We start from the raw sequence: 25,320 nt of genomic DNA on the forward strand, positions 1-25,320 counted from the left end.
CAGGGCAGATGACAGTTTCATGCTCATCTCATAGCTGCTTGCTACCAAACTGAGCCAAGCTATTTTAAAATCTCATCTAGACTGTCAAGGGCTAAACCCCTTCACCACACTGAGCGCAGGGTCCCACTTACACTTACATGGTCCCACGATCAGCCATGACACTTGGTTTATCACTGGATCACCAAGTCCAGGTTTGTCACCACAGTGCTTGTAAAAAGCTGCGACTGCCTGAGCAATCAGCATGCAGCTGAAGAGACTCCATTCCCACAAGGTTATTCTGTTTTAGTAACAACTTTGCTCTGGGAATTACTAAAGAGTCTTTCCGTTTACAAAATCCTAAAGGGAGATTACGAAGCAAATACTGCACCCAGCCGAAATGGCAAGCGACAATGCAGAGTACGCAGGCCAGGGTGGAGCCTGGCCAGGCTCCCCACACTCATCCCTCTCACCACAAGCTTTAAAAGAACAGAAGTTGCTGGGATACAAGACTCAGTTCATCTGAAAAGCAGCAATTTCCAGCCTGGACTCTGCCAGCAGCATTTATCCAGATCCCACGCCTGCTGGAAACAGCCAGTTTTCCCCGGGACACTCATCTCAATATTAGCCTGGCCCACACAAATTCATATTTGATTAACTGTCTTCACCAGGAGCAGAAAAATGAGCACGGCAGAGCCCTGAAGCACAACCAAGCCATTAACTTGCCACAAACTCATTTGAATGGATGCAACGCACCCACGTCAGGTCTCAAATCCCTCTCACGCTAAGTAGTCCTGCAGGCATCGTTTGGATAGTTTAGAGAACCAGCGCTACCAACTCCCACTGCTGCTTGTCACAAGCAGAGTTGTTCAGTACCTCCAGTCCTCCTCCCAAGCAGGAGCCGCTGATGGCAGCAACTATGGGCTTTGGAGACTGCTCAATTTTTTCTAGCATCTTCTGTCCTTCCTGAGAGAGCTGAGTCACTTCCTGAGAAGTCTTGCAGGCTTCAATCATGCTGCAGTGAGGCAGAAAGGCTGATCAGAATTGGAAAAGCACTGAGAAAACAGCAGTAAAACGGAGACTGCTTCAAGCAGTTTGTTCCCCTTTTCCCACAAAGCTCCCATGACTGGCAGGCAGGCAGGCAAGAGCTATTTAGTTCCCCAGTCTTAGATTAACAGGCAACGCAGGAAGACTACTAAATTCAGTGGGTTAAGTCACGGCATGCTGACACTGGGCTGCGCCTGCAGGCGGTGAATGAGTTTCCTTGTTTCAGAGCTTTGAAAGCCTCTGGGGGAGAAGAGGAAGGGTCATAGGAAGCCTCAAAGCGCTTGCCAGGAAGGGCGGAGGGGAGAGCCCAGGATCACTTTTTAGAGGAGCAGATGGCCAGTGCTCTGATGTTGCACTCCGCCAATTAGAGACTCCCTGTGCCAATTACTCTCACGGAGGCTAGAGGCGTTTGCCAGGCCAGCGCAATTCAGGAGGCTCGTAGTCTTGAGACCAGCAGATACCTCTTAAACACAGCCTGTCCTTTTGCTCTGCTTACCAGCTCTAGCTACCGCCTCCGTCCCACCACAACATACATCAAGTCTCTACCTCTGAATAAAGCCAGCCGAAAAGGTAATAAGGTTTGGAAGGGCCTATTTGTAATTCACCATCTTTCACCAGAGCTTTCTGGCTTTTGATGCCTTTAAACAGCTATCCTGTCCAGCCTGATGTCAGGACTAGGAGCCAACGGCACTCCATGTCCCAGTGAGAGCATGCACACGGGTCGTCCCACACCCTGCAGACGTTAGCCACGCTGAATCGCCTGGGAGGCTGCTCAGATGCTCCATGTGGCAGAGCACCACGTCCTGCCTAATCAAGGGGCCACGATGGCAGACCGCCAGGCACTCAAACCCAGCTTAAATGAAGTCCTGCATGTAAATTATCTGCTCTTGTTGTGTCCCAAACCAAAGGACAATGCTCACCCCAGAGCCAGGAAGGGTTATTTGGCTGCACCCCAGCACGCAGGAAGGAGCGACCAAGTGTTACAGCCAAATGGGGTTTAATGACTGGCCATGTTCCTCTTCATCAAGGTCCTAACTTCACTTGAGCAAGTTAGGCATCCTGTTCTCCTGGATTTCATTCCCAGCCTCTGCCTCACCCCTGGGAAGATGTCAGTGACAAACTGCTTGGGCTTCACAGTACACCAGACGGCTGGCTCCTCAGGACAAGAAGGGCCTTGAGGTGCTGGAGTGTGTCCAGAGAAGGGCAGCGGGGCTGGGGCAGGGTCTGGAGCACAAGTGTGCTGGGGGGCGGCTGAGGGAGCTGGGGGGGTTTAGCCTGGAGAAGAGGGGGCTGAGGGGAGCCCTTCTCGCTCTCTGCAGCTGCCTGAGAGGGGCTGGAGTGAGGGGGGGGGTCGGTCTCTGCTCCCAAGTCACCAGTGACAGGACGAGAGGAACCGGCCCCAAGCTGCGTCAGGGGAGGGTTAGGTTGGGTGTGAGGGAAAATGCCTTCCCTGCCAGAGGGGTCAGGCCCTGGCACAGGCTGCCCAGAGAGGTGGGGCAGTCACCGTCCCTGGGGGGGTTCAAACACCGTGCAGCCGTGGCACTTGGGGCCATGGTTTAGGAGGCCTGGGGGTGTTGGGTTGGCGGTTGGACTTGATGATCCTGGAGCTCTTTTCTAACCTTAATGATTCCATGATTCTATAGCCCTGGATGCTGGACTTCAGAGAAAGCTCCAGCAGCACAACTTCTAAGGCCCCCATACTTACTCGATATCTGCTCCAGCAATGAAAGAGCCTGGCTTTGAAGAGATGAGGACGGCACTTTTGACAGCTTCATTGGCCCAGATCTCATTCATTACATCGGTAAACTCTGAGTTCAGCTGCCTGGATAGAGTATTCACCTGAAGGCAGCAAGTGAGCATTGTCAATAGGGAACCCAGCAGACAGCGAAGTTTAACCTCTGATTAAGCACTGGACTCAATCACCATATCATCAGAAAACTTGCACAGAAGACAGACTGACAACAAAAAGCCAAAACCAACAGCAGGTCTAAACAGATTTTCCAAGCAGCAGCTCTACGGCCTTTCAGGATTTGCCTTCTGAAACGCAAAGGACTCGACCGTTCAGGAATTTGCCTGACAGCCAGACCGTTGCTTGGCACAACTGTAACACTTCTAGGACACTCAAATTGAGCCCAGATTTGCTACAAAAATTAGTTCCTCTTCTGTCATAATACAGCAAGACAAAAACCTCCAAGATAGAACCCTGCAGCAGGTCATCAAGGAATCTGTTATTAAGAAGTTCCTCCTTAATCTCACCAACAGTGGGTTTGTGACTTCAGAGGTTTTATGAGCTTCTAAGCTGTTTTTTCTCCTGTATAACGGACACTCCCCTTAACCATCTTGGATCCAAGACTTCATAAGATTTAGTGGTATCTTGTGTCAGCGAGAGAAACAAGTTAACAAATACAAAATATTTCTACGAGGCATTTTCAGATGTCTCCTTAAACACCCAAATGCTCGTTCTCCTATTTCTACTTGGCTGGCAACTTTGAAAGGCTGCGGGTTAAGAAAGTTCTTAGTCTTAAATTAGACTTTTCAGTGCCTTCTCCATACAACTGCTATTGCTGCCATTTCCACTGCCACGCCTATTAACCACAGCCAGCTAAAACAGTACCTTTGAATTTGGTGTGTTGAAGCGTACAACAGCGACGTCTCCTTTGATATCATAGCTAACGTGGGTTCTGGCTGGAAGCAAACAGAAACGTGTTATCAGCTTATGCTCAGCGGATTTTAAGAAAATGAACTCGCATGGAAAAGTTTTACACTTACTCTGAAGAGCACTGGAGGTGGAGATGTTACGGCAAGCATAACCTAAAGAAAAGACATTGCAGATGTTAAAGGAATTCTCAGTAGTCTCGGCCTAACTCTCCTTTATTTACACATCCTCCCACCTCGCCTCATCTGCCAAGGACAGCATTTCGGAAAATCCTGAGTATGAGCCAGTTCCTTCTCTTACTGCTTGACCTGTGCCGCCACCAGAGTTCAGCAGACTCCACGCTACTGAAGTGACCTTCACAGTGCAGATTCCAACACCAGCAATGCCAAACTGAGGGCAAAAAAACCCACCCCAAAAACCTCAAAGCCTCTTTCCCCAGGAGCTGACGAGAGACGAAGCGGGTGGCACACAGGAGTGTTTTGCCTTTAGTATGCACAGTTCAACGCTTCTTCATATGCTAAACCAGAGACCTTGCTGTACTTTGGGGCATTTCAGACCTGCAAGTTAAACTTTCCTGCAAATCAAACATAACTTCCCTAGTATATTTCTGTAAAAACACACTCTTGTGCCAGTGAATGGTGCCACCCCAAGTATTACTTCACAGATATCAGGGTATATATCTGGTGAGCCACAAAAAGCGCACACAAAATACTTATTCTTGCCTCCATCTATCAACAAAATACTGATCCATCTCTACTAATTACATGTGGAAGCACCTGGACAAACTTGTTATGATGCAAAGCACTCAGAAAACTCAGACCATGCTACGAACAAGTTCTGCCCACAAGTGAAATGCCACTTTTCTGACTCATACATCCCAGATCTCTTTTTCTGCTGAGAAATTGCATTTGGCCTGATGATCCCTCTACACCCACAAATCTCAGTCCTATTCAGTTGACCTTGATCTTGACCGAGAGTATCCTCTAACACAGATCTAGGCTGAGTCCCTGCCAAAGTTGCTTTAAGTCTGAAATCTAGCAGAAGCTTTACTTCTTAAGCACAATATGCACATCTATGCACTGGAACTCAGCCATGTAGCTAGGGGAGGTTCACTGCTCAACGCTGGTGAAGCATTCAGGAAGGAAACATTCCCATTCCCAGCAGAAAGAAGGCAGAAAATCCAGTACAGGGAGAACAAACTCAAAGCCTCAGCCTGCACCTCGGCAACAGGCGCTTCCCCCTCCCCACAGCCCCGTGACACGGGCTCAGGGCTGGAGCTCCACTGCACTTTGTCCCTCTTCCCACTTCATCCCCTGTGCTGGCAGCAGGGACTGACCTTTGTGCTCCATTCCCCAAGCCCAGGATACACGGTGCGACACTGCGGGGATGGAAATTCAGTGTCAGAGTGTCCCGGCAGATGGGTTTGTGTCTGCGTGAGTGTGTCATGTGCCCACACACTATTTTATAAATAAAGAGCAAACTGGTTTGTACTCCAAAGCTACTTTAAAGTATTTTTGGACTATGACAATGGCCAGATCATGACTGCTGCAGCCAACATTCATTTCTTTAAACTTTTTGTGCGCTGAAGTCAGGTACTCCTGAAACTAAGTGCCGATGCTCATTCCCCACAAATCTGAGCATGGTCTGAGAACAATTCTTCTGCTGACAGATGCTCCTCAGCTGAATATGATGCATTTCCGACAGCAGTATTTTAACTCAATATAGGCCACGCAGCCCTGAAGGCTAGGATGTGGGAAGGTAAGCAGCACCTCGCTCTCCAATGCCCACTGAGAGCACAGTACATCACATGCAAAACACACAGTCTCAGTTAAAAATAAAAAGTGAAGGGATTCATTAACTTGTTTCTCTTTCTATGGTCTAACACGCTTTCCTCTTTTGTATCGGTTTCTGAACAGACTGCTTCCACGAAAACCTTAAGCCTTGAATTCCACTTTGCCTTTCAGTTCTAGCAAAACAAAAGATATGAAGCGGGGAAAAAAAAAAAATCAAGGGCACGACTGAACACATCTCACTACATTTTAATACAAACTCTTTTGGGGAAGGTACTGTCATTAGAGTAACAGCTGCTTAATGCTTGAGTGAGGTTTCTTTAGCCTGACAATATTCTGTTTTAGAGCCCAGAACACTTGTGGAAAACGTGTTGAAAACTAGAAGCACATTTACTTGGTCACAGCCACAGCACGTCTGCTTGAGGCGTTGATTCATTCAGCAGTACAACAGTAACATGCCAAGATAGGAGCCAGAAAAATCCTCCTTCAGAGTACTGAAGGAAGCAGCAGCCAGCCAGATGTACGCTTCTGCCATTTCACTAACATTCACTCTAGAATTAAAAGCCTTGAATATTGATTCCATTTTCACTATTTCACTCTCACTAAAAGACCGCCTAGAGACGGGGACACCAACGCTTCAGACAGTTGATCTCAGGACTTTGCTGAGAGCTCAGACGCAGCAGAGGAGGAAGAACACCCCTTTCACACAGCCTAGCCAGGACCTGTTTCTTCCCCACTTTCTCTTTTCTCTGCTGTTTCCTCGCCTGCTTCCCTGTCCAGCACTTCCCCATCCCGCCCTTCCACTCACCCAGCCGCGGCATGCCCCTTGAAGTGGGAACAGCATCCATGGGTAGTTCAGGAGAAAAGCCTTCTTGCGCTCCTGGACCAAGCCGAGCGCCAGCAGAGCGAAACAGCCAAAGCTCAGCACAACTTCCCACGCTCTCAGCCTGTACCTGCGAGCTGCCGGCACAGAGAGCTGAACTGCGAAACGGGAAACTTTTGGGAAGCTGAGCTTTCCTTTCCCCTCTGGGAACCTGCTAGCACACAGCAGGTGGCTCAGCAGGTACAGCCAGCTCTCGAGCTCACACTGGTTGCCTTCTGCACGCTTCTTGGCCTGCCTCGGCGAGGCCTGCATCCAATTTAACACACGCTTTGTTAGGGCAGAGCAATGCTATTAATTATGGCGAGCAGCAGCATCCTCACAGCCGCTCCAGGACTGTTTGCGATGAAGAATATTGCCAGTTATAACAAGTCCAACCAACAACAGCCTGAGCACCTACTGGAGTTACCACGGTTCTGCTTGTCATGGATCGCAGCGCCCTGCTCCTGCAGCGACCAGCTCACGCACACACTCGCTCCAACGCTGCACATAAGACAGGTATTAGATTTAAACGAAACGTTGCTAGACTTCAGCTCAACCTTAATACCAGACCCTGAGGCCCCTCAACGCACAGGAATATGAACCTGTTTCCAACACCTCCGAGCCTTGCCCTCCGGTCTTCCAAGGGGCACCTGGTGACTCCTTGATTTGGTGGCTCTGCAAGGAGCCACGACGCAGCTCGCCGCAGGCGCCACGGACACGCAGGAGCGCGCTGAGGCCCTGCCTGGGTTGGCAGATTGGAAGGGAGCATTAGGCAACAGCTGAAGCTGCTTGCATACCAAAGTAAAGACAGATGGCAGGCACCTGGAGACACAGACATGCCTAGGGGAGTTCTCCCCACCTACCCGGGGACACTGGGGTACCCCATCCCACAGACGCACCTGTGTGCCCGGAGGAGAGCCCCAGGATCCAGACATCCAAGGACATCAGGACACCCACCCCAGGCATACACACACAAGACACTGGGGACAGACACACACACATAAGGACACAAGGACACAGTCTTCCTGCGGATCAGTTCATGTGCAGCAGGGAGGGTCAACCGGACGGTCCCCCCAGCCCATGCAGGGTCACAGAGACCCCTCCCCAATGACTCCCAAAACGTGTCCATGTGCAAGGACATGGGTGCCGTGGCCGGGCACACGAAGGCCAGCCTGCCTCGGGGACTAGTGCCGGAGCATCTCCCCCGTGGGGGCACAAACACCCCCACGCAGGATTCCCCCCTGTAGCCCCACAGGACACGGAGACACAGCCCCCTGCTCTGGGGAAACCTTTTTTTGGGGGGGGGGGGGGGGGGGGGCTGGAGGGTGTAGGGACATGCCAGGGATCCCCCGCGCGGTTCACAGGCCGTGGGGACAACACTCTGGCACAGGACACTCAGACACGCGGGGACACCTCCACGGCAGCCCCCGCTGACACACACACTGGGAACACCTCCCCGTCCCGTTCCTCACAAGCCTTTCCCCGGCAACACCCCATTTCCTCACAGTCCCCACGCTGACACGTACGCCTGAGCATATACCACCCGGTAACACCCCCCTCAACAACACCTTCACGCGTGGGCACACCGCCCCTCACAGCTCCACAGCAGCGCCACCCTCACAGGTGCCCCCCTCCCCACATCACCTCAGCGACACCCCGTCCCTCACCGCTCACGCGTGGGCACACCGCCCAGGACACGCTCACGAGTGGATCCCCCCACCCAACCCCGACCACTCCGCCACCGCTGAGCGGGAAGCAACAGCCGCCGCCCCGGGGCTCGGGCTCACCCGCGGGCGGCGGGCGGCGGGCCGGGCCGTACTTGGCGGCGGCCGTGAAGCGCCCCAGGCTGCCGATGGCGCGGACCGCAGCCGCCATCTTTGCTGCGCGGGAGGTCGAGTGAGGGAGAAGCAGCCCAGGGGGCTTAACCCCTCCATCTCCTCCTCCTGCCCCGCCCCGCCCGCGGCTGCCCGCCACACTGCCTGTCCGTTCCGCCACAGCTAGCTGCCACCTCTATCCCTTTTCTCCGCTCGTCGTGAGATGTCGGATATTTCTAGCCCTCGCCGAGCGGGAGAGGCGGGTGGGGGAGCGGGAGGACGCGGGTAGGGATGGCGGGACGGGCGGCGTCCCACAGGCGTAACGGTGGGCAGCCCGGCGGGCGATAGCCGTAGCGGGGCCCTTCCTGAGGGGCGGCGCGGTGGGGCGGTGGCGGCGGTGGTGGTGATCCGGGGTCCGAGCGGAGGTGCGCGGCCGGTCTGCGGGGGCGGCGGGGGCCGACGGGGAGGAGGGGGCTGCTGGGGTGGGTGGTCGGTCCGTCCCGGATGGCGGAGGGGCGGCGGGTTGTGTACATGAGGGGTGCGGGGGCTGCTTAATTTTGGGGGGGGGGGGGGGGGGGGGGGGGGAGGGGGGGGAGGGGAGGGACGTGCGGCCCCTGAGTGTGTGCGTGAAGGGAGGCAGAGGCTGTGTGCGGCTGAGTGCGTGCGTAGTGGGTCTGAGCTGTGCGTGGGGTTGGGGGGTGTGTGTGTGGAGTATTGGGAGGTTGGGGGCTGAGTGGGTATGGGGCGTGGGGGCTGTAGCGTGGATCGGAAAGGTGGTGTGGTGTGCGCGAGAGTTATGGAATCATCGCAGGACTGGTGGGGGTTGGAAGGGGCCTCTGGAGACCACCCCGTCCCACCCCCTGCTGGAGCAGGCACCCCCAGAGCAGGGGCACAGGGCCGCGTCCAGGCGGGGGGTGAATGTCTCCAGGGAAGGGACCCCACAGCCTCTCTGGGCAGCCTGTGCCCCTGCTCTGGCACCCGCACAGGGAAGGGGTTTGTCCTCATGTTCAGGGGGAACTTCCCGTGTTCCAGCTTGTGCCCGTGGCCCCTTGGTCTGGCGTTGGGCACCGCTGAAAAGAGCCCAGTCCCATCCTCCTGACACCCACCCTTCAGATATTTATAAGCACTGATGAGATTCCCCCTCAGCCTTCTCTTCTCCAGGCTGAACAGACACAGGTCTCCCAGCCTTTCCTCACGAGGGAGATGTTCCAGTCCCGAGATTACCCTTGTAGCCTCTGCTGGACTCTCTCCAGTAGTTCCAGGGTCAGGGGTGTTGTGTGTGTGGGGTTGGGGCTGATGTGGAAGCAGGGCAGATGCTGCAGGCTCTGGAAGGAGCTTCACCCAGATTGATTTGCATGTGTAGGGGTGTTTTTGTGTGTAGGGGTGTCTTTCTGGGGTGCCTGGGGAGCAGCTGGGATAGTGCGTGTTGTGAGGGGCGAGGCCGGTTTGGTCTGTGGCTGCGCTGTGGGGAGAGCGGCTGTGCAGCGTGCCAGGCATGGGGCTGGCGTGGGTACTTATTTTGTCAGTTGGGCAGGGAAGATTTGGAGCAAAGCTTCAGTCAGGCACAGGAAGGGAGCTCGGCACAGATGGAGGAAAAGCACTGTTTCAGAGAGGCGATACAGAGAAAGATGCCGGCGAGGAGGAGGTCTGTTTTCTGGACCTTTCCTGACATGAGGAGCCTAGGTTTGGTTTGTGGGGTGCTGGAATAACCGGAGTGGGCTGGGGAACGAGGCACGCTGCGTGGCATGTTGGAGGTACGGAGCTGTAGGGCACGAGATGTAAACCTGGAAGGGGCTGGCTGGCAGCTTACGCTGGGTTTTGGGAAGCTGTAGGGAGCTGCAATACCCGAGTGGGCTCAGCTTGGGTCTGCAAGTGTTTCTCTCACGCTCTAGGGAAAATTGTGTGTATTTGGGAGAGAGAGTGCTGTTAGCCTGAATGCTAAAATCATGGTAGGATAAGGTGAACGGTGCTGTGAAGAGCCAAAAGGCTGGAGCTGCGAGGACCGTGTTTTTGCCCTAGGCAATAAAAAACTATAGATGAGGATTTATTTGTAGGGAAACCCTGTTTTGGAACAAGCTTTGGGGAAGCTATAGAGGAAGGTTTTGGGGAAGCTACAGAGGAAGGTTTTTGGGGTAGCGGGTGCCATCTTGTTCTGCTACCCGTGGGGATAAGCCACGGAAGTTACTGTGGTTAGCATCGACAGTTAAAACGAGGAGTAGTGGCATGAAATTGTGCCAAGGAGAGTGCATCAGGAGAGTCACACTGGCAGTGAGATTGGCTGGGCGCTGGGACAATTTTCCAGTGGGGAAGCGGTGGAGCAGTTTTTGGAAGGGGAATCGAAAACTGCACTGGCTGCTGTTTGTACAGTGCTGGGTCACTGGGGAGATGGGTATTTATTTACAGGAACGTTTGCAGGCCACAGTCAGAAGCCAGGCTCCTCGTGTGTTAGATGCTGTTTGGAAAGTGTAATAGGAAGTGATTCTCTGTGCTGCTGCCCTCGGAGTGTCTTCTGTTTCTTTGCTTTTTTGGCTCTCTGTGAAGTAGGCAGATCGCTTACCTGGAAATTGTTCCGACTAGACCAGATTGGACTAATACCAGGCTTTCTCCGCCTCTCTAGGTATCAAAATGAGTTCCATGCTGACCCATGCCATCAGAAACCTCCCTGCTTCCTCAGCATGGGCTACCAGGGTCTGTAAGTATCTTTACATTTATTAAAAGCTTGAATTGGTGGGTTGTAAAGTTCCGGTTTAAGTGCTGGGTTTGGAGTTAATGCTCGTATCTGAATCTCTGTTCGGTTGTCATTTAAAAAAGATGATAAAATTTTTTTTAAAATAACCAATTCCACTGCTGCTGCATTTGTTTCTTCCCACATCAGATGTAGGAGGAATCTCAACGGGGAATAAGAACCGTGTCGTTTTTATGAAGAGAGTAAACTAAAATATATCTCGCAGGTGTTCAGGTGCAGTTGTCTTACCATGGCATTATCTTACTTTTTAAACAGTTCTTACAGCAACTAGAAATGTTTTTAACATTTCAGGTTTCACAGACGCTATTTTTCCATTTCTTGTTTTCAGTTGCTCGATCTCTCAGCTGCTCTTCACACGTACAAGCTGCAGGTAAAGAGAAAACACCAGGAATCTCAGCGGGTCTGTGCTATTGACGACTGTTTTTGAAGCTGTCTCCCTTTTCCAGAGCCTCATTTGACACAAATCTCAGAAACGTGGTGCAGACAGCTTTAGAGTGCCCCGCAAAGGTTGCAGACCAGAGAAACTACAGGCAAACCACTGTTGGCAGCAGAGCCCTCCCCACCTCCGTGTGCCCCTCGCTCCCAGCAGCTGTGCCCAGTCCAGAGCTCACGCCCCATCGTCACCTGATAGATTGCTATTTCTAGAACCTAAATGGGGACGCTAAGCTCGGGGTTTATAAGCTGTACGGGTATAACCAGATCGCTTGCCCAGAGGGGAGGGGGTTGTCCCTGATAAGGAGAAGCTTGTGGAATTAGCTCTGAAGTCCAGTGAGACCAGTAAGAGGTTCAGGTCTCGGTAGAGCTGCTAAGCGCGCACGGTTACGTGGGTTTTTAGCTGTGGCCCTTAGTGAGTGGTCGGGGCAATCCAGTGTTCTGGGATTCATGTGGGGGGGTTGCTCGGGTGACTAATGCTTTGAGCTGCCTGGATTTTGGAAGCTGGCCTTGGCAGCAGCTCCCCCTCATCCCCTTGGCTTTGCACAGAGAGCCTTGTATAACCCAAGAACAGTGCTGGAGTTTCATACTGGTGCTCGCGCTTGCTTGAGCACGGTGTTTAGTTGGCCTTAATCTGCTTTTATGTGTCTTTGTCCTTTTCCTGCTTGTAAAAGGAGCTGCTCCATGCCACCATAAACCCTCATGAAGATTTGCAGGCCTGGTAGCATTAGGATATTCTCATTGAACTCTCTGTTAATCATCACTCTGGAAGAGCTCTGACAATGGCCTGTCGAACGATACTGTATCGTGACGTGCTTTGTCTTGAACCTGGGGTGCTCGGACACCTTACAGAGAAGCAGCGAGTTACCCACAGCAACCATAAGTGCTCTTCTCACTACTGCTTTCCTGCGGGGGTGAAAGTTAGGTGACTTATTGAACTGTATTTTGATTTACCTTGAGTTATCTCGCCTTTTCTGTGCAGTGAGAGCACATACGCAGGCAGTTACTGTGGAAGGCGGGTTGCTGTTTGCAGTCCTTGCTGCTCCCCAAGTAAGAGACCATATGAGATCCTACTCAGGCTTTTGAGTTTGCTCCACCTTATCCCTATTCTAAGCTGCACAGCAGTTTTAGAGGTGTCTCTTCCTGTAACATTCTTGTCAGTGGTGACGGAGGCTGGGAATTATGTGCCTTTATTCTCAGCTGTGCTGTTGCCTCAGTGGAGCTGTAGATGAAGCTCTGCTGGTGGGGGAAGTACTGAGTTGTTAAAGCATTTTTCACAGGTCACATAATTAACCAGGCAGAGACGAGATTACAGCCCAGGTGTCCTGCCTACTCTGGTCTTCACTTAGGCACCAAAAGGGAACAATGTCCCTAGTTTTCTAGTAGTTTTAACAGAATCTTGCTTTATGCTTGCTGGTATTCTTGTTAATAGTCACTTCTCTCTTAGCAGTCCAGCCTAAGAGTAAGAAGACCTTAGCCAAAAGTGGTGTGAAGAATATTGTGGTGGTGGAGGGCGTTCGTATTCCATTTTTGCAGTCTGGCACCTCGTAAGTATAAAATAACAAGAAAATATATGCTGGCTTGGTTAATGGTAGAATCTTTCTGAGAAAAAAATTGGCTCGCTTGTTCGTTTTAATGTAGTTATTCTAATGCCTGAAAGTACTGGCATGGCAGTGAGCGAGTCTGCTGCAGTTATTCCAGCTTACCTCATGAAAAAATGTGGTTTGAAGAAGATGGCCCTCGTACACGAGTTCTGAGAAGAACGAGGATTTGTGCTGCATGTCTAGAGGAAGCTGTTGGTGAAACTATAGCAAATAAAGCAAAGAGCTTCACAAAACTAGCAGGACAGGTGCAGAGAATCTGCTGCAGACTCTTCTTGCTAGCAGCAAATTCACAGCTGAATTAGGACCAGACCTAACTCTTAGGATGGGTAGGGGATTTCTTTATTCTGTTACTGCCGCTTTTCAGCATTTTTAGTACAGTGATTGCGTGCTGACCGATGCACGGATGGTCTTCACACGCAGGGTTATGAAATGTTTGATTATAAACGCGGTGGAGCATTTGTGGTATGTCACCAGTTCTGTGCTGCTGACATGCACTTAGATTGAGGTAGACATCTGTATCGGGTTCTGACGCTCCTAAGTTTCTGCCTCTTCTTTAAATTCCAGGTATGCGGATCTTATGCCCCATGACTTAGCAAGAGCAGCGCTGCAGTAAGTAAATCCAATACTAGAAGGGCCAGAAAACTTTCTCTTGTTGAACTGTTGGGGTCCCAGTGTTGGGGTATTGTGGCTCCAACGGGTTTGGAAGCCAAGGCTCTAGCTTTGTCTCTGAACGATACGATCCAGCTGCTTCATTTTTCATGGTCCGCCACCGCCTTAGGAGGCGGCTTAAGCAGTAGGGCTTATAATAGGCTTGTGTTAAAGTGCGTTGTTATACAAAGGTTGCGTTGTTGTCCTGCTTGACAAGTTCTGACTGTAGTTGCCTAAATACAGAGATTGTAGCTACAGCTGAGGTGTTCTTACAGTGCATGGGAAAAACGGTCTGGGCACTGAGGAGAGAACTAAGTGGCAACAAGAATAACAAGCTAATTCTGTCATCTTGCCTGTCCCTTCCATTCCCTTCCATTCCTTCCATTATCGCTCTCTGCAACTGCCTAAAAGGAGGCTGTAGTGAGGAGGGTTTGTCTCTTCTCCCAAATAAATAGCGACAGGACGGGAGGAACCGGCCCCAGGCTGCGTCAGGGGAGGGTTAGGTTGGATGTGAGGGAAAATGCCTTCCCTGCCGGAGCGGTCAGGCCCTGGCACAGGCTGCCCAGAGAGGTGGGGGAGTCACCGTCCCTGGGGGGGTTCAAACACCGTGCAGCCGTGGCACTTGGGGCCATGGTTTAGGAGGCCTGGGGGTGTTGGGTTGGGGTTGGACTTGGTGACCCTCAAGGTCTTTTCCAACCTTCATGATTCTGTGATTGTGTGATCCTGCAGCAATTTGACAAAAGCCGTAGGTCATTGACAGGGGGTTTGTTTTGTTGAGAAGCAGGGCAAAGTGCTGTTGAAAAGCGAGCGGGCTTTACCAGGGGGGAACGGAGCTTTCCAAGGCCCAAGGAAAGATTGTGAGGTTGGGTGCTGTCGCGCCAAATCTGAATGCCACGTTTAGCCAAGGCAGGCTCACTTGCTCGACAGGCAGTGTTAGTCATGTGTGAGGGCTGCGTCCTGGACATCGAGGGGGTTTTAGGGTGCTGCGGAAGAGAAGTTCGTGATAGAGGTGCCTTTAGTTTCATTTCTTTTGGTGCTTTGTAGTGTATGAAACTACATTTCAATCCCGGTGGCCTTAAACCAGTGCCTGGAATGGGATTTTCTGCGGTGGCCTGTTTGTCGAGGCGTTCTGGCAAATTGTGCAGTATGTTTTCTAATGAACTGTGAAAACGCACCGCTCGTGTTCTGCATGTCTTTATTGAAGTTTTACATGTTCCTACACCGGAGGTGATTGGCTTTGTTATCTCTTAAGGCCCTCTTCCTTTAATTTTGACGTCCGAGTACTCCAGATTGGGGAAGACACCAACAGCCGTGTTGGGGGCGGGCGTGGTGCAGAGTAGTTGCTTTTGTGAAATTATGTAACCATTTATAGTGATATTATCACCACAAATATTTGCAGTCCGTAGTCAGTTATGCTTTTTGTCAAGCACATATGCACACAAGAGGCATTCTGAACCAGGGGCGGAAGATGTGGCTCTGTTGTTGCCTTGTTCTCCAGCCAAGCTGGTGCAAAGAGGATGTTTGAGGACTGTGACAAGGTTATTGCTTACATGGTGCAAATTCTGTTTGTTTTGATCTTCTCCTCAGGGGGTTGCTGAACCGGACCAGTGTCCCGAGGGACGTTGTCGATTACATTGTTTATGGCACAGTTATCCAGGAGGTGAAAACAAGTAATGTTGCCAGAGAGGTGGGTTACGTGCAGCATTTCCCCTGCGACTCTGATTTCTGCAGCTACTAGGAGGGTGACAAACACTTGCAAAAGAAAATTATTTCCAGTATTATCGTGTATTGAAACATGATTTGAGAGTATGACCTAGTTGTGCAGTATTGCCTGTTAAATAACTGTATGAGACTCTGCCTCCTGTTGAAATCTGCCGTAGATCAAGTGCATTTTAATTCTGCAAAGCCTTTCCTTGATTCTTCCCTGAAAGGGAAGCTTTTGTTAACAATTGCTGATCACTCAGCTCTAACTACAGGTTGGATTCAAATGCTGGTTTCTCCAAAGTACTTGAGAGGACCAGAGCGTGCTGCGATAGACTGTGTTACTGTGGTATTTATTTATTTTAGTTGGCCGATCAGGTGCAGCTTTTGAATGGTTTGAAGCAGAGTAGCTTAGCAGCCCTTTTTTGTGGCAGTCAGAAAACACACTTGGTGTATTATACACAGAAAGAAGCTGCCCCACCAAAGTAACGTTGCAGAGGCAGCATGTGATTTTCTGTAACCTGGAGCTTCTGCTGCTGTTCTCTGCAACTGGGCAAAGCCATGACATAACGTGGGCTGGAAGGACTTAGCAGGTTACGAGGCTCTCCAGTTTCATCGGCCGTTTTAGCCGTGTGTACGCAAATACTTGCTTTGGTCACCTGCCAGTCATATGAGGCTGCGGCATAATTTTAACCTGGGAACAACTGCTGAACTTTAAACTAGTTGGCCGCGTCTCAAGTAGGGAAGGTCTTGCTGTGAGCAATTCTCCCATGTCAGATGAGGCGCTGCATTCTGAACTGTGGGAAATGGTTTCTGTGTAAAGGAAGTCACTGTGCCTCCTACTGAGGGGTCTAAATAATTCCTTTCGCCTACTGCCTTTGCGAATAAGGTGAAGCAAAGGTGATGTCAAGCAGTTGGAAGCTCTTTTGAAATTGTGAGGTGTGTGGTTAGTTTGTCCCTTTATTAATGGGGGACCAGAGATAGTCAGCATGATGCGACTGAGAGCCCTGGCAGCCGTCGTTTACTCCTGTTCCCCGAGCCCGGGGAGGGGAAGAGCTGTTGCAGTAATCGGCCGAACGAAAACTCGATGTACTTGTTTTCAGCTTAGTCTGCAAAGGCGTGTTGCTGGGCAGAAGGTAGCTTTGACCCTGTGGAGCAAAAGGTGTAGGTTTTAACAGTCATTTGTTGTTGCTCATAGGCTGCCTTGGGAGCGGGTTTCTCTGACAAAACTCCAGCTCACACCGTCACCATGGCTTGCATTTCTTCAAACCAGGCTATGACCACAGGTATGTTGGCTGGAAGAACGAGCTGTGGGTTTGAGAAGGAGCTTAGCAATTCCTCTACATCCCTCATCTAACTCACGCTGCTTAGTGAACATAAGTAAGCATCTTAAGAAATTCTGGAGTGGAAGGAAAGTTTTCGAACCAATGAAATATAATATTAAACCAGTGTCCGCTGTAGATCTGCCAGCAGCTGGACACCCTTTGCATTCAGTAATAGTCTCTGCTCCGTGTCCATGTTAGCTTGGGAGGTAAAGGCTGCATCTTGCTAAGGAAGTTCCTGCCTTTCAGGCTACTTTCATCTTTGACTTAGCCTAAACAGAGAGAAAAAAAAATTGAGACCCAGTTGCTGTCCTGAATCACTGCGGGTATTCTTCTCCCAGCTGCTGTGGGTGACAGAAGTGGAAGCAAAGTTACAAAACTAGTATGATTCAGAAAATGTCTGTTCAGCCTGCTCCCTCCCTGTTAAGTGTATGTTAACTCAGCCAAAGCCAGAGGCTGGAGAAGGAAATCAAATGTAGTCGTACCCAGGCACTGATGGGGTAAGTGGTGCTTCTCCCCACAGTTCTCATGAGAAACTCTTTCGTTCCACAGGCGTGGGGATGATCGCAGCTGGGCAGTGCGATGTTGTCGTAGCGGGAGGCGTGGAGTTGATGTCAGACGTTCCCATTCGTCACAGTAGGAAGATGAGGAAGACTATGCTCACTCTTAACCGAGCCAAGACCTTGGGCCAAAAGCTCTCCCTGATTTCCAAAATTCGCCCTGACTACTTTACTCCTGAGGTAATTTTTTTTTTTCAGGTGTTTAGATGCTTAAGGTAAACTGTTGTATAAGAAGGTGTAAAACAAGTTGGCTTAGGTAATTTTTTACCCTCGATGGAGAGGATTTAAAAAGGGTAAGGTTGCTGCCTGCGGCTCACTTTTATCGGGTCTTTCTCCTGTGCTTTAGGTTAAAACTGCAGTTGATTCATGCACCTCACAGCGTTCTTGTCTCTCTGCTTTGTCTTCTTACGTGTTGGCCTTCAGTAAACCTAACTTATTTCAAAACTTCCCTCCCCTGCAACTCCTAGGCAAACTGTGCTGGAGACTACAAAAATAGAAGCTTTTTCCCATAAATATAGAAATTATGCAAGAGTCCTAAAGGGCCAGAAGAATTTTTGTTTCCTTGATAATATAAGTAACATGCTTAATATCAGAAAGCAATATCCTCAGTCTATTAATGTAATGGTTGTTTGATTACCCTGTCTTAAATTTGCCTCATGATGGCTGCTCCGGCTGCATCCTGCCAGGCACCGAACGTGTTCAGCTCCCACGTCTGGGCCCTGACGAGAATCAGCGCTCTGCTGGTTACTGTCAGGCGTCTGCTGTCGGGAGAGCCACTTTTTGTCTTGGAGGTCATGAGAGAGGTGAATTATGGGTGGTGGAGGTGGGAAGGCAAAAGCACTTCCCTCCTTACCACCGCCGAGCTCTTCCCAAGAAAACTTGTGTGCGTCTGTCCCGCTGCTGGCCGCCTTCAGCGTGAGCGCAGCGAAGCACAGCGTACGTACAGCAGAGGTGAGACCCAAAGTCCAAATAAGGTGTGAAAATTGCAGGCTTAAATGCACGCAGGGATTTCCTGTGTGCTGCTGAAAGAATAAAAGCCGAGCTGAACTCACTTGCTGGCTCTGGTTTTGCTTGCGGAGGGGATTGACAAGGAGTTTTAAGGTCCCAGGATGTGCTGTTTCACCTTGGACCAAAAAGTCCAGTCCCCCTTCATAGGAGAGTCCTTGTTAAATGGACAAGGCAGCCTCTCTCTATCTGCAGGTGCAAATCCAACGCGGTTCTTGAGGCCCTGGCGTAAGCAGCAGTCTGGGTCTCATTTTTTGTATCCACTTTTTTCCAAAATCTTTGAAAGTGATGGTTCCACTAATACATTTGATCAAGTCACTTCTGCTGTTGTTACCATGTGTTGGTTGTATAGCTCTAACATTAAGTGCTTTGCTTAATGGATGGAAGGGCCTCGCTGGCTGACTGCAGGGTTAATCAGCTTCTGGACTGCACGTGACTGCCCAGGGACAGGGGTTTATGTGCGCTGACTGTATTTTTCTGTTTTGTAGCTCCCAGCTGTGGCAGAGTTCTCCACCAGCGAGACTATGGGGCACTCAGCCGATCGTTTGGCTGCTGCCTTTGCCGTTTCCCGTTTGGAGCAAGATGAGTACGCCCTCCGTTCACACACGCTAGCCAAGAAAGCCCAGGATGGAGGCTTGCTACTTGATGTGGTACCCTTCAAAGTGCCAGGTAACAGCACATGTTTCATTGCTAGCGTGCACTGGTTCAATAAAATACTTTATTTAGAAAACCAGGGGAAGTCTGGGGTCAGATTCGTAATGTTCTGCCTATCTGATACGGATTTTAACTCTGATATGCTCTGTTTCTCCCTGGAAAACTACTCACGTAGGAGCGTGTTTCTGAACACACGTGTCTAAATACATAAACATATCCTTCCATATCTAAATGTTGTCATGCCCACCTCGTGTCCGTGCTAAGGTGGCGATAGAGCAAGGAAAATCGGAATGGTTGGACCAAGAATCCCACCTGCTCTTTGGTCAGGCGAGAGCGCCTGTTTTTATACCCCAAGCTATTAACAACAAATAGAAATCCTAATAAAATCCCAGTCTGATAAATCAGGTGCTGGACAGGAAGGGTTGCATATAGTCTTTATGCTAAAATTGGTACTTTTTGTTAACTGGCTTATTTAAGGAGCCAGAAGATAGATATACCTGGTTCTTCCCAGCGCTCTTACTTCCTCAAACTTGGCACACAAGCGTGTACTGATGTAGGCTCAGTTGTACAATTTAGGCTTTGTAATCAGAATTTAAATTCTTTTATCAACTGGGTTTTCCATGCAGTAGTTTTTTCTTACAATAAATAGATTGCAGCTCTTTGGTTTTGCAGTCTTCAGAGAGAAAGTAATGTAACTTCAATTAATAAGTGCTATTTTTTAGCCAAGTTAAATATCCTGGTACCATGAATGATTTTCCCTTTTCTTCTCCTCCCACTTGTCATAAAAAGCACAGTTTTCTGATTTTTTTTTCCCCTCTGGACACCTGAGGTGTAAATTCATGTATGTTGCTGACTTTCTTAGTTTAAACATGCTTTTTTCATCAACAGGCAAAGACACTGTTACGAAAGATAACGGGATCCGTCCTTCCTCCATGGAGCAGATGGGCAAGCTGAAGCCGGCTTTTGTCAAGCCGTACGGGACGGTCACAGCTGCCAACTCCTCCTTCCTGGTAAGGCGTGCTCCCATGGCTCTGCGGGCCAGAGGGGAACGTCCCGTTTACCCTCTGCCTCCCTTCGGCACGTAGATCAAGCTGGTATAATCCGTGGGAATCAGTTGTCTCCTTGGTAACATCACCCGCTTTCAGGTTTTTCAAGGGTGACTTTGGACCGTGTTACAATTGGTGAAGTTGGGTACCAGATTGTTTCGTTTTAAAATCACTAACTAAACCCCTGAAGTTTTGGTCTGTCTCCCCTGCTTGCTTTTCTGTAGCTGCCTCGTGAGGGTTGATCATTCAGAGGCACGTGTAGAAATTCTGTCCTAGGATGGGATTCATCACACTGTAGATGTTAGTAGTTTCAGTCTCAGCTTTTCACTTTAAGGCTTGCCCTGTAACGCACAGAGGGGAAGGAGCGATTTCTCTAGCACATCTACGATGGCCTCTCTTCTGCATATGCTCCTTTGTCTCTCTCTAGTGCTTTTCAAGGAAGCTTTCATAGATGCTGAAGTCTAATGTAGTTGCGTAAATTAGGTGAGGTTTATCCGAGCCCCAGTTCCTGAGACTCAGTAGAAGGTGATTTCCCCTGAAAGTCTCCCGCGGAGGGCTCGAGGTGTCTGCCTTGTTCCTGCAGGCAGCCCTGGCAGAGTCTTGTGTGTTTAAAAGGCCGTTCCATGGGTTGTGAGGAGCACTTCAAAGGAAGCAAGTAACTACTGCTGGGGCTCTTTCAGCAGCGATGCTGTTTACTCCTTGGCATTCTTGGGGACTTACAAAAGCCCGGTAGTGGCACAGCCTCGGTGTTAGGACCAGCTGAAGCACTGTTGGTGTGCTCTAGGCCGCGGGTCTGTAGGCCAGCTTAGACTATTACCCCAGAAATGAGTGGTGATGTGCCAAGCCATGATGTTCATTTTGGCAAGGTGGTGAAGCTGTGCCTTGTGTCATCCCAGGATGATTCCCCCCAGGTTTTGGGATGGAGCTGAGCGGACAGGTGAGCGTTTGGGGAAACCAGCTTGTCCTCAGGACTGGCAGGACACTCGGGCACCCCTGCCCTGTTTGAAACCAGGGGGAACTGTGGGTCTGGACTGTAAGGAAGCGCTTCGGCGGCATGTGTGCTAACATCGTTCAGAGATCATCCATCCCTCGGCTCAGTCGTGCAGGCTTGTTCTTTGTCCCATAGCACAGGGGGGTGTCGTGGAAGCTCTGGCTCTGTTGGGGTCCTCCTTGCCAGCTGCTCTGCAGAATGGCTGTCAGGCTCGGTCTGTGCTTGCTCTTCAGGCAGCGACCTCACTGCGTGTGTCTGCCTGTTTCAGACAGATGGTGCTTCGGCAATTCTGCTCATGTCTGAGGAGAAGGCTCTGGCGATGGGGTACAAACCGAAGGCCTACCTAAGGTAAAAAGAGACCGCTCTACGTGGCCTCTGAAGTCTGCTCTCACTTCCTTCTCCTCTTCCTGGTACTAATAGCCTTTCTCCTGTGCAGGGACTTTGTGTATGTGTCACAGGATCCGAAGGACCAGCTGCTACTGGGGTAGGTGGCGATGACCAAGAGCATCCCTGACCATCCGTACTGGCACAACAGCCCTGACTTGCCATTACATGTTTGTTTTTTTGGGAAGTGTCTCATGAGATATTACATCTCCTCAGGCCTTCTCGCGAAGGTGCGAGAGCCGGTGTGCGAGGTGTGACTCAGCAGGGGGAGGTGGCTGACGTGGGAGAGCAGCTGTGGCAGAAATACTCGCCCTGATTTGCCGGGGGGGATCTCGGCGTGTTGGTACTAGCGGGAGTTACTTGCGGTTGTGTTTCAGTCGGAGTGGGACAGGCAGAGACCTGTGCCTTGCGCCCTAGAGAGGAGGACTGTAGCGTGGGTCGCTGTGAAAAAAGGGGATGATGATGGGAGGAAACATGTTCATGCCAGACTCTGTTTCTTAACCCTTCCTCAGTCCAACATATGCTACTCCCAAAGTGCTAGAGAAGGCTGGTCTGACCATGGCTGATATCGATGTGTTTGAATTCCACGAAGCTTTTGCTGTAAGTACTCTGAACACCGAGGATGCCTCTGACTGTAAAAGACCATTCTGTAGGCATCGGGTGTTGGTGAAAGCTCTTAAGACCTTCGCTACCTCCTCTCTACAACTACCTGAAAGGAGGCTGTACTGAGGAGGGGGCTGGTCTCTTCTCCCAAATAAATAGCGACAGGATGAGAGGAACCGGCCCCAGGCTGCGTCAGGGGAGGTTTAGGTTGGATGTGAGGGAAAATGCCTTCCCTGCCAGAGGGGTCAGGCCCTGGCACAGGCTGCCCAGAGAGGTGGGGGAGTCACCGTCCCTGGGGGGGTTCAAACACCGTGCAGCCGTGGCACTTGGGGCCATGGTTTAGGAGGCCTGGGGGTGTTGGGTTGGGGGTTGGCCTTGGTGATCCTGGAGGTCTTTTCCAACCTTAATGATTCTATATTTCTATAAATGTAGATAGGTGTAATTCTACATCTATGTCTAAATGTAAGTGCTGCATCTATTTTAACCAGAAAACATCTTTATGTTGACACAGTCCATGCTAAGAGTGGCTTGTGTTGACTGAAGTCACCAAAGGAATGCAGATTCTTTTAAAATAATAATAATAATAATAAATCTTACTTTCCCAAGACCCTTGTATGAAAGAAGCCACTTCCGCACATTGCCTGTTAATACATGTTACGGTGCAGAGGTCGCCTGTTAATTGGACAGCGTCTTTTTCTCGCTAGGGTCGAGCTAACGTGGATCAACAGGGCTGATCCCGTAAAGTGCTTTTTCCGGTTGGCTGTGTTGGCGTTGTGGCTGTAGCCAGTCTCAGGGCATCTCCTGTTTGCTAGCACTGTCCATAGCTTGCATCGAAGTCTGCCATCGTCCTCGCTGACATTGCCCTCCCCTCCTTTTCAGGGGCAGATACTGGCTAACCTGAAAGCGATGGATTCAGACTGGTTTGCGCAAAACTACATGGGCAGAAAGTCAAAGGTAAGGCGCGGTCAGGGTGCTTTTATCTTCAGTTTAACTTCGGGATTGACCGGATTCCACGTTGCAGCGGGGCATGCTAGTGCTGGAAAGCAGGGCTTTTGTTAGGTCCTGCGAGGAGAAGCAACGTTGAACTCTGGGTTAGCAAATGCCCATCTGAGCAGTTTCTTTGGGAGCAATGGCATTCCCGTTGTCAGCGGGAGGTGGAGAGCTAGAGCCATAGTTGTAATTGTTGGAGAGGAGGGAATTAAAAACAATGGGAGGGGCCCAGTCCTTCTGCATGCCTCCTGACAGCACGGGGTGTACCTGGCTGGCTGCGGGGGAAGCAGCAGAGCCTTTGGCGCGGTTTTGTGCTGTCAGCAGGCACTCGTACGGCCCAGAGAGCTCCTCCAGCGGCCCAGGCTGGCTGTGTAGGTTTAGTGTTGTGGTGAGGCCACTCTCCTTCCAGACAGGTGACTGTGTGCGTCCCTCTGTGTGTTCTTGCAGGTCGGAGCCCCCCCTCTGGAGAAGTTCAATAACTGGGGCGGCTCCCTCTCGCTGGGACACCCTTTCGGTGCCACTGGCTGCCGACTAGTAATTACTGCTGCCCACAGGCTGAAGAAGGAGGGAGGGCAGTACGGCCTGATTGCTGCCTGTGCTGCAGGAGGGCAGGTAATGATGCTGCATGGCTGGCGCTCTTCCCTCTGGAGGGGGACAGAAATTGCATTTCTGCTCCTGTTGGCGCTACACAAAACCCTGTCCAGCGACACCAGGTGCGGGGGCACCTCCGCAGTCCCGTGGCACCGGGGGTTCCTGACGCCCGCCGGCTCGGCTGGCTGCCTCCTTAGCCCAGCTCGGTTCAGCGAGACCCGCTCCGCCTCGACCACTTTCGAGACTCTCCAGCCTGCCTCAGGATCGCCCCTGGGCAGTGGCGATGGCAGCCCGTCGCTGCCCGTGTGCCACGAAAGGGAGGGGGAGATTTCTGCCACGTTCTGAGGGTTTCACTTGGTGGCTCTCAAAGACTTCCCGGGTTGTGGTTTGTGAGCACCGTTCTAATCTTGGGAAGAGCGACCTTGGCAGGGAAAGTGGGGGGGTGAGACTCTCCCTACAGCCCCTGCGGCTGCGGATGGGAGCCCTGGTTCGGGCTGCGGTGACTGGTGGCACTTCTGAGGGCACCTGGCATGGCTGGCCCTCTGTAACCTGGGGGAGCAGGTCCTGCCGCCGCCTCCTCCCTGAATTCCTGGTTTGGCCCTCAGGAGAGCCTGATGCTTGAGTCAGGGTGGGCTGTGCTGCTTTGGCCAGCCTGAAGCCCATCTGTGCTCTCCTGAAGCCGTCAAAGCCCTGCCTGCAGAATCCTCTTAGTGAATCGCCTCTGGATTTTCATCTCCCCTTTTATTTTAAGACAGTCGAGAGACGGGCACCCCCCGTTAGGTGCGTGTCTGTAACAATTAGTCCTTGTGGTGACCGTTTGCTCCCTCTTTCTCTCTCTTTTCAGGGGCACGCGATGATAGTGGAGCTTTACCCTCAGTAACGGGACAAGGGACTGCTGAGTGGGTATTCACATCTCCTGTGCCTGGCAACGCCATTTCAATGCACTAATAAAAGCGTATTTACAGTCCTTCTCGGAAAGGATTTTTGGTGGCCTTTGTAAATACCTTTTAGCTACTCAGCTGGTAATTTTCAAGCGATGAACACGCTCTAGGAAATATTCCAGGAGAATAAAAGTTAACGTGGCTCTTGTTCTCTCCAGTGTCCTTGTAACCTGTCTGATTTCTGTTGTAACTCTTCAGTAAGCAAGGTTTCTCCCCCTGGAGAAGAAGAATGATTCCAAAGCTGCGTACAAGAGATTAAGTTTGGAGATGAGGAGGACGTGAGGTACTGGCAGTCGGTGGGCTGAGATGGGAGTTAATGAGTCCTTGTAGGGAGTAACAGCCGTTGTTGGAAGCGGGTTCAGACTGAGTTGGCTGGTTTGTACGGAGGGAGTTTGCTGCGCAATGTCCAAACAGCGTTGGAAGTAGCAAATTGCTGCTGGCAAATGAGTGTCACCGTGGTAGCCACAATAAATCGGGAAAATAAAAAAAGAGTCTGGCTTTTTCCTTTCCTTCCCCTCGCCTGAAATACGCTGGGGAGGGTTTCCACGGTGTTTGTCGTGGGGGCTGTGCGCTCCGGGGCGATACTGGGTGTCTGCCCTCTGACAGGGGCGGCAGCTGCTCCGAAACTTGCCCAGAGCCCACCTTGAGCTCCAGAGCCCCAGTGCATCACCCAGAGCCACGCTTTTGAGGCTGTTTTGGTAACTCCTGCTTCTCTGTGGCTCCTTGGTTACGCACTTTCAGCATCCGGCATTTTGGAAATGCAGAAACAGGGGCAGCGTAGTGCTTACGCCGCATTAGGTCGTTGATGAACTTCAGGTGTGCAGACTCGCGATCTTTCTCCCAAGGTTTTGGGAAGATGAGATGGCTGTCCTTGCCCTTTGTGTTCGTGTTCTGGGTGATTTTCTTCAGTCGGCTCTCTGGTTTTGTTACGCTGAGGACGGCTGGTGTTATTTGCCA

General features: G+C 51.0%; 2 protein-coding genes across 5 annotated transcripts in view; one reads left to right on the top strand and one right to left on the bottom strand.

The window, feature by feature from the left end:
- Positions 1–8,246, bottom strand: part of HADHA (hydroxyacyl-CoA dehydrogenase trifunctional multienzyme complex subunit alpha) — a 28,465-nt gene extending 20,219 nt beyond the window's left edge. Inside the window, exons 1-5 of the mRNA XM_075086376.1 lie at positions 8,119–8,246; positions 3,793–3,834; positions 3,638–3,708; positions 2,729–2,862; positions 853–991 (exon numbers count right to left, since the gene is read on the bottom strand). Of these exons, the coding sequence (XP_074942477.1) occupies positions 853–991; positions 2,729–2,862; positions 3,638–3,708; positions 3,793–3,834; positions 8,119–8,206 (474 nt within the window). The 5' untranslated portion in view covers positions 8,207–8,246. The remainder of the gene's footprint in view (positions 1–852; positions 992–2,728; positions 2,863–3,637; positions 3,709–3,792; positions 3,835–8,118) is intronic.
- Positions 8,247–8,261: 15 nt separating this feature from the next.
- HADHB (hydroxyacyl-CoA dehydrogenase trifunctional multienzyme complex subunit beta) lies at positions 8,262–24,514 on the top strand. Of its 4 annotated transcripts, none has more exons than XM_075086379.1 (16): positions 8,262–8,570; positions 10,763–10,837; positions 11,220–11,261; positions 12,774–12,870; positions 13,492–13,536; positions 15,163–15,262; positions 16,475–16,562; positions 17,151–17,338; positions 18,652–18,832; positions 19,706–19,827; positions 21,123–21,202; positions 21,291–21,338; positions 21,751–21,838; positions 22,721–22,795; positions 23,279–23,443; positions 24,267–24,514. In XM_075086379.1, the coding sequence occupies exons 2-16, from the start codon at positions 10,771–10,773 to the stop codon at positions 24,300–24,302; spliced, it is 1,422 nt and encodes a 473-aa protein (XP_074942480.1). In that variant the 5' UTR covers positions 8,262–8,570; positions 10,763–10,770; the 3' UTR covers positions 24,303–24,514. The 4 variants fall into 4 exon arrangements, with proteins under 4 accessions (XP_074942480.1, XP_074942478.1, XP_074942481.1 ...); XM_075086377.1 differs by having other exon boundaries at positions 8,448–8,570; positions 12,771–12,870; XM_075086380.1 differs by having other exon boundaries at positions 8,568–8,627.
- Positions 24,515–25,320: the final 806 nt, after the last annotated feature.

This window comes from Phalacrocorax aristotelis, chromosome 3 (assembly GCF_949628215.1).
Source record: "Phalacrocorax aristotelis chromosome 3, bGulAri2.1, whole genome shotgun sequence".
NCBI lineage: Eukaryota > Metazoa > Chordata > Aves > Suliformes > Phalacrocoracidae > Phalacrocorax > Phalacrocorax aristotelis.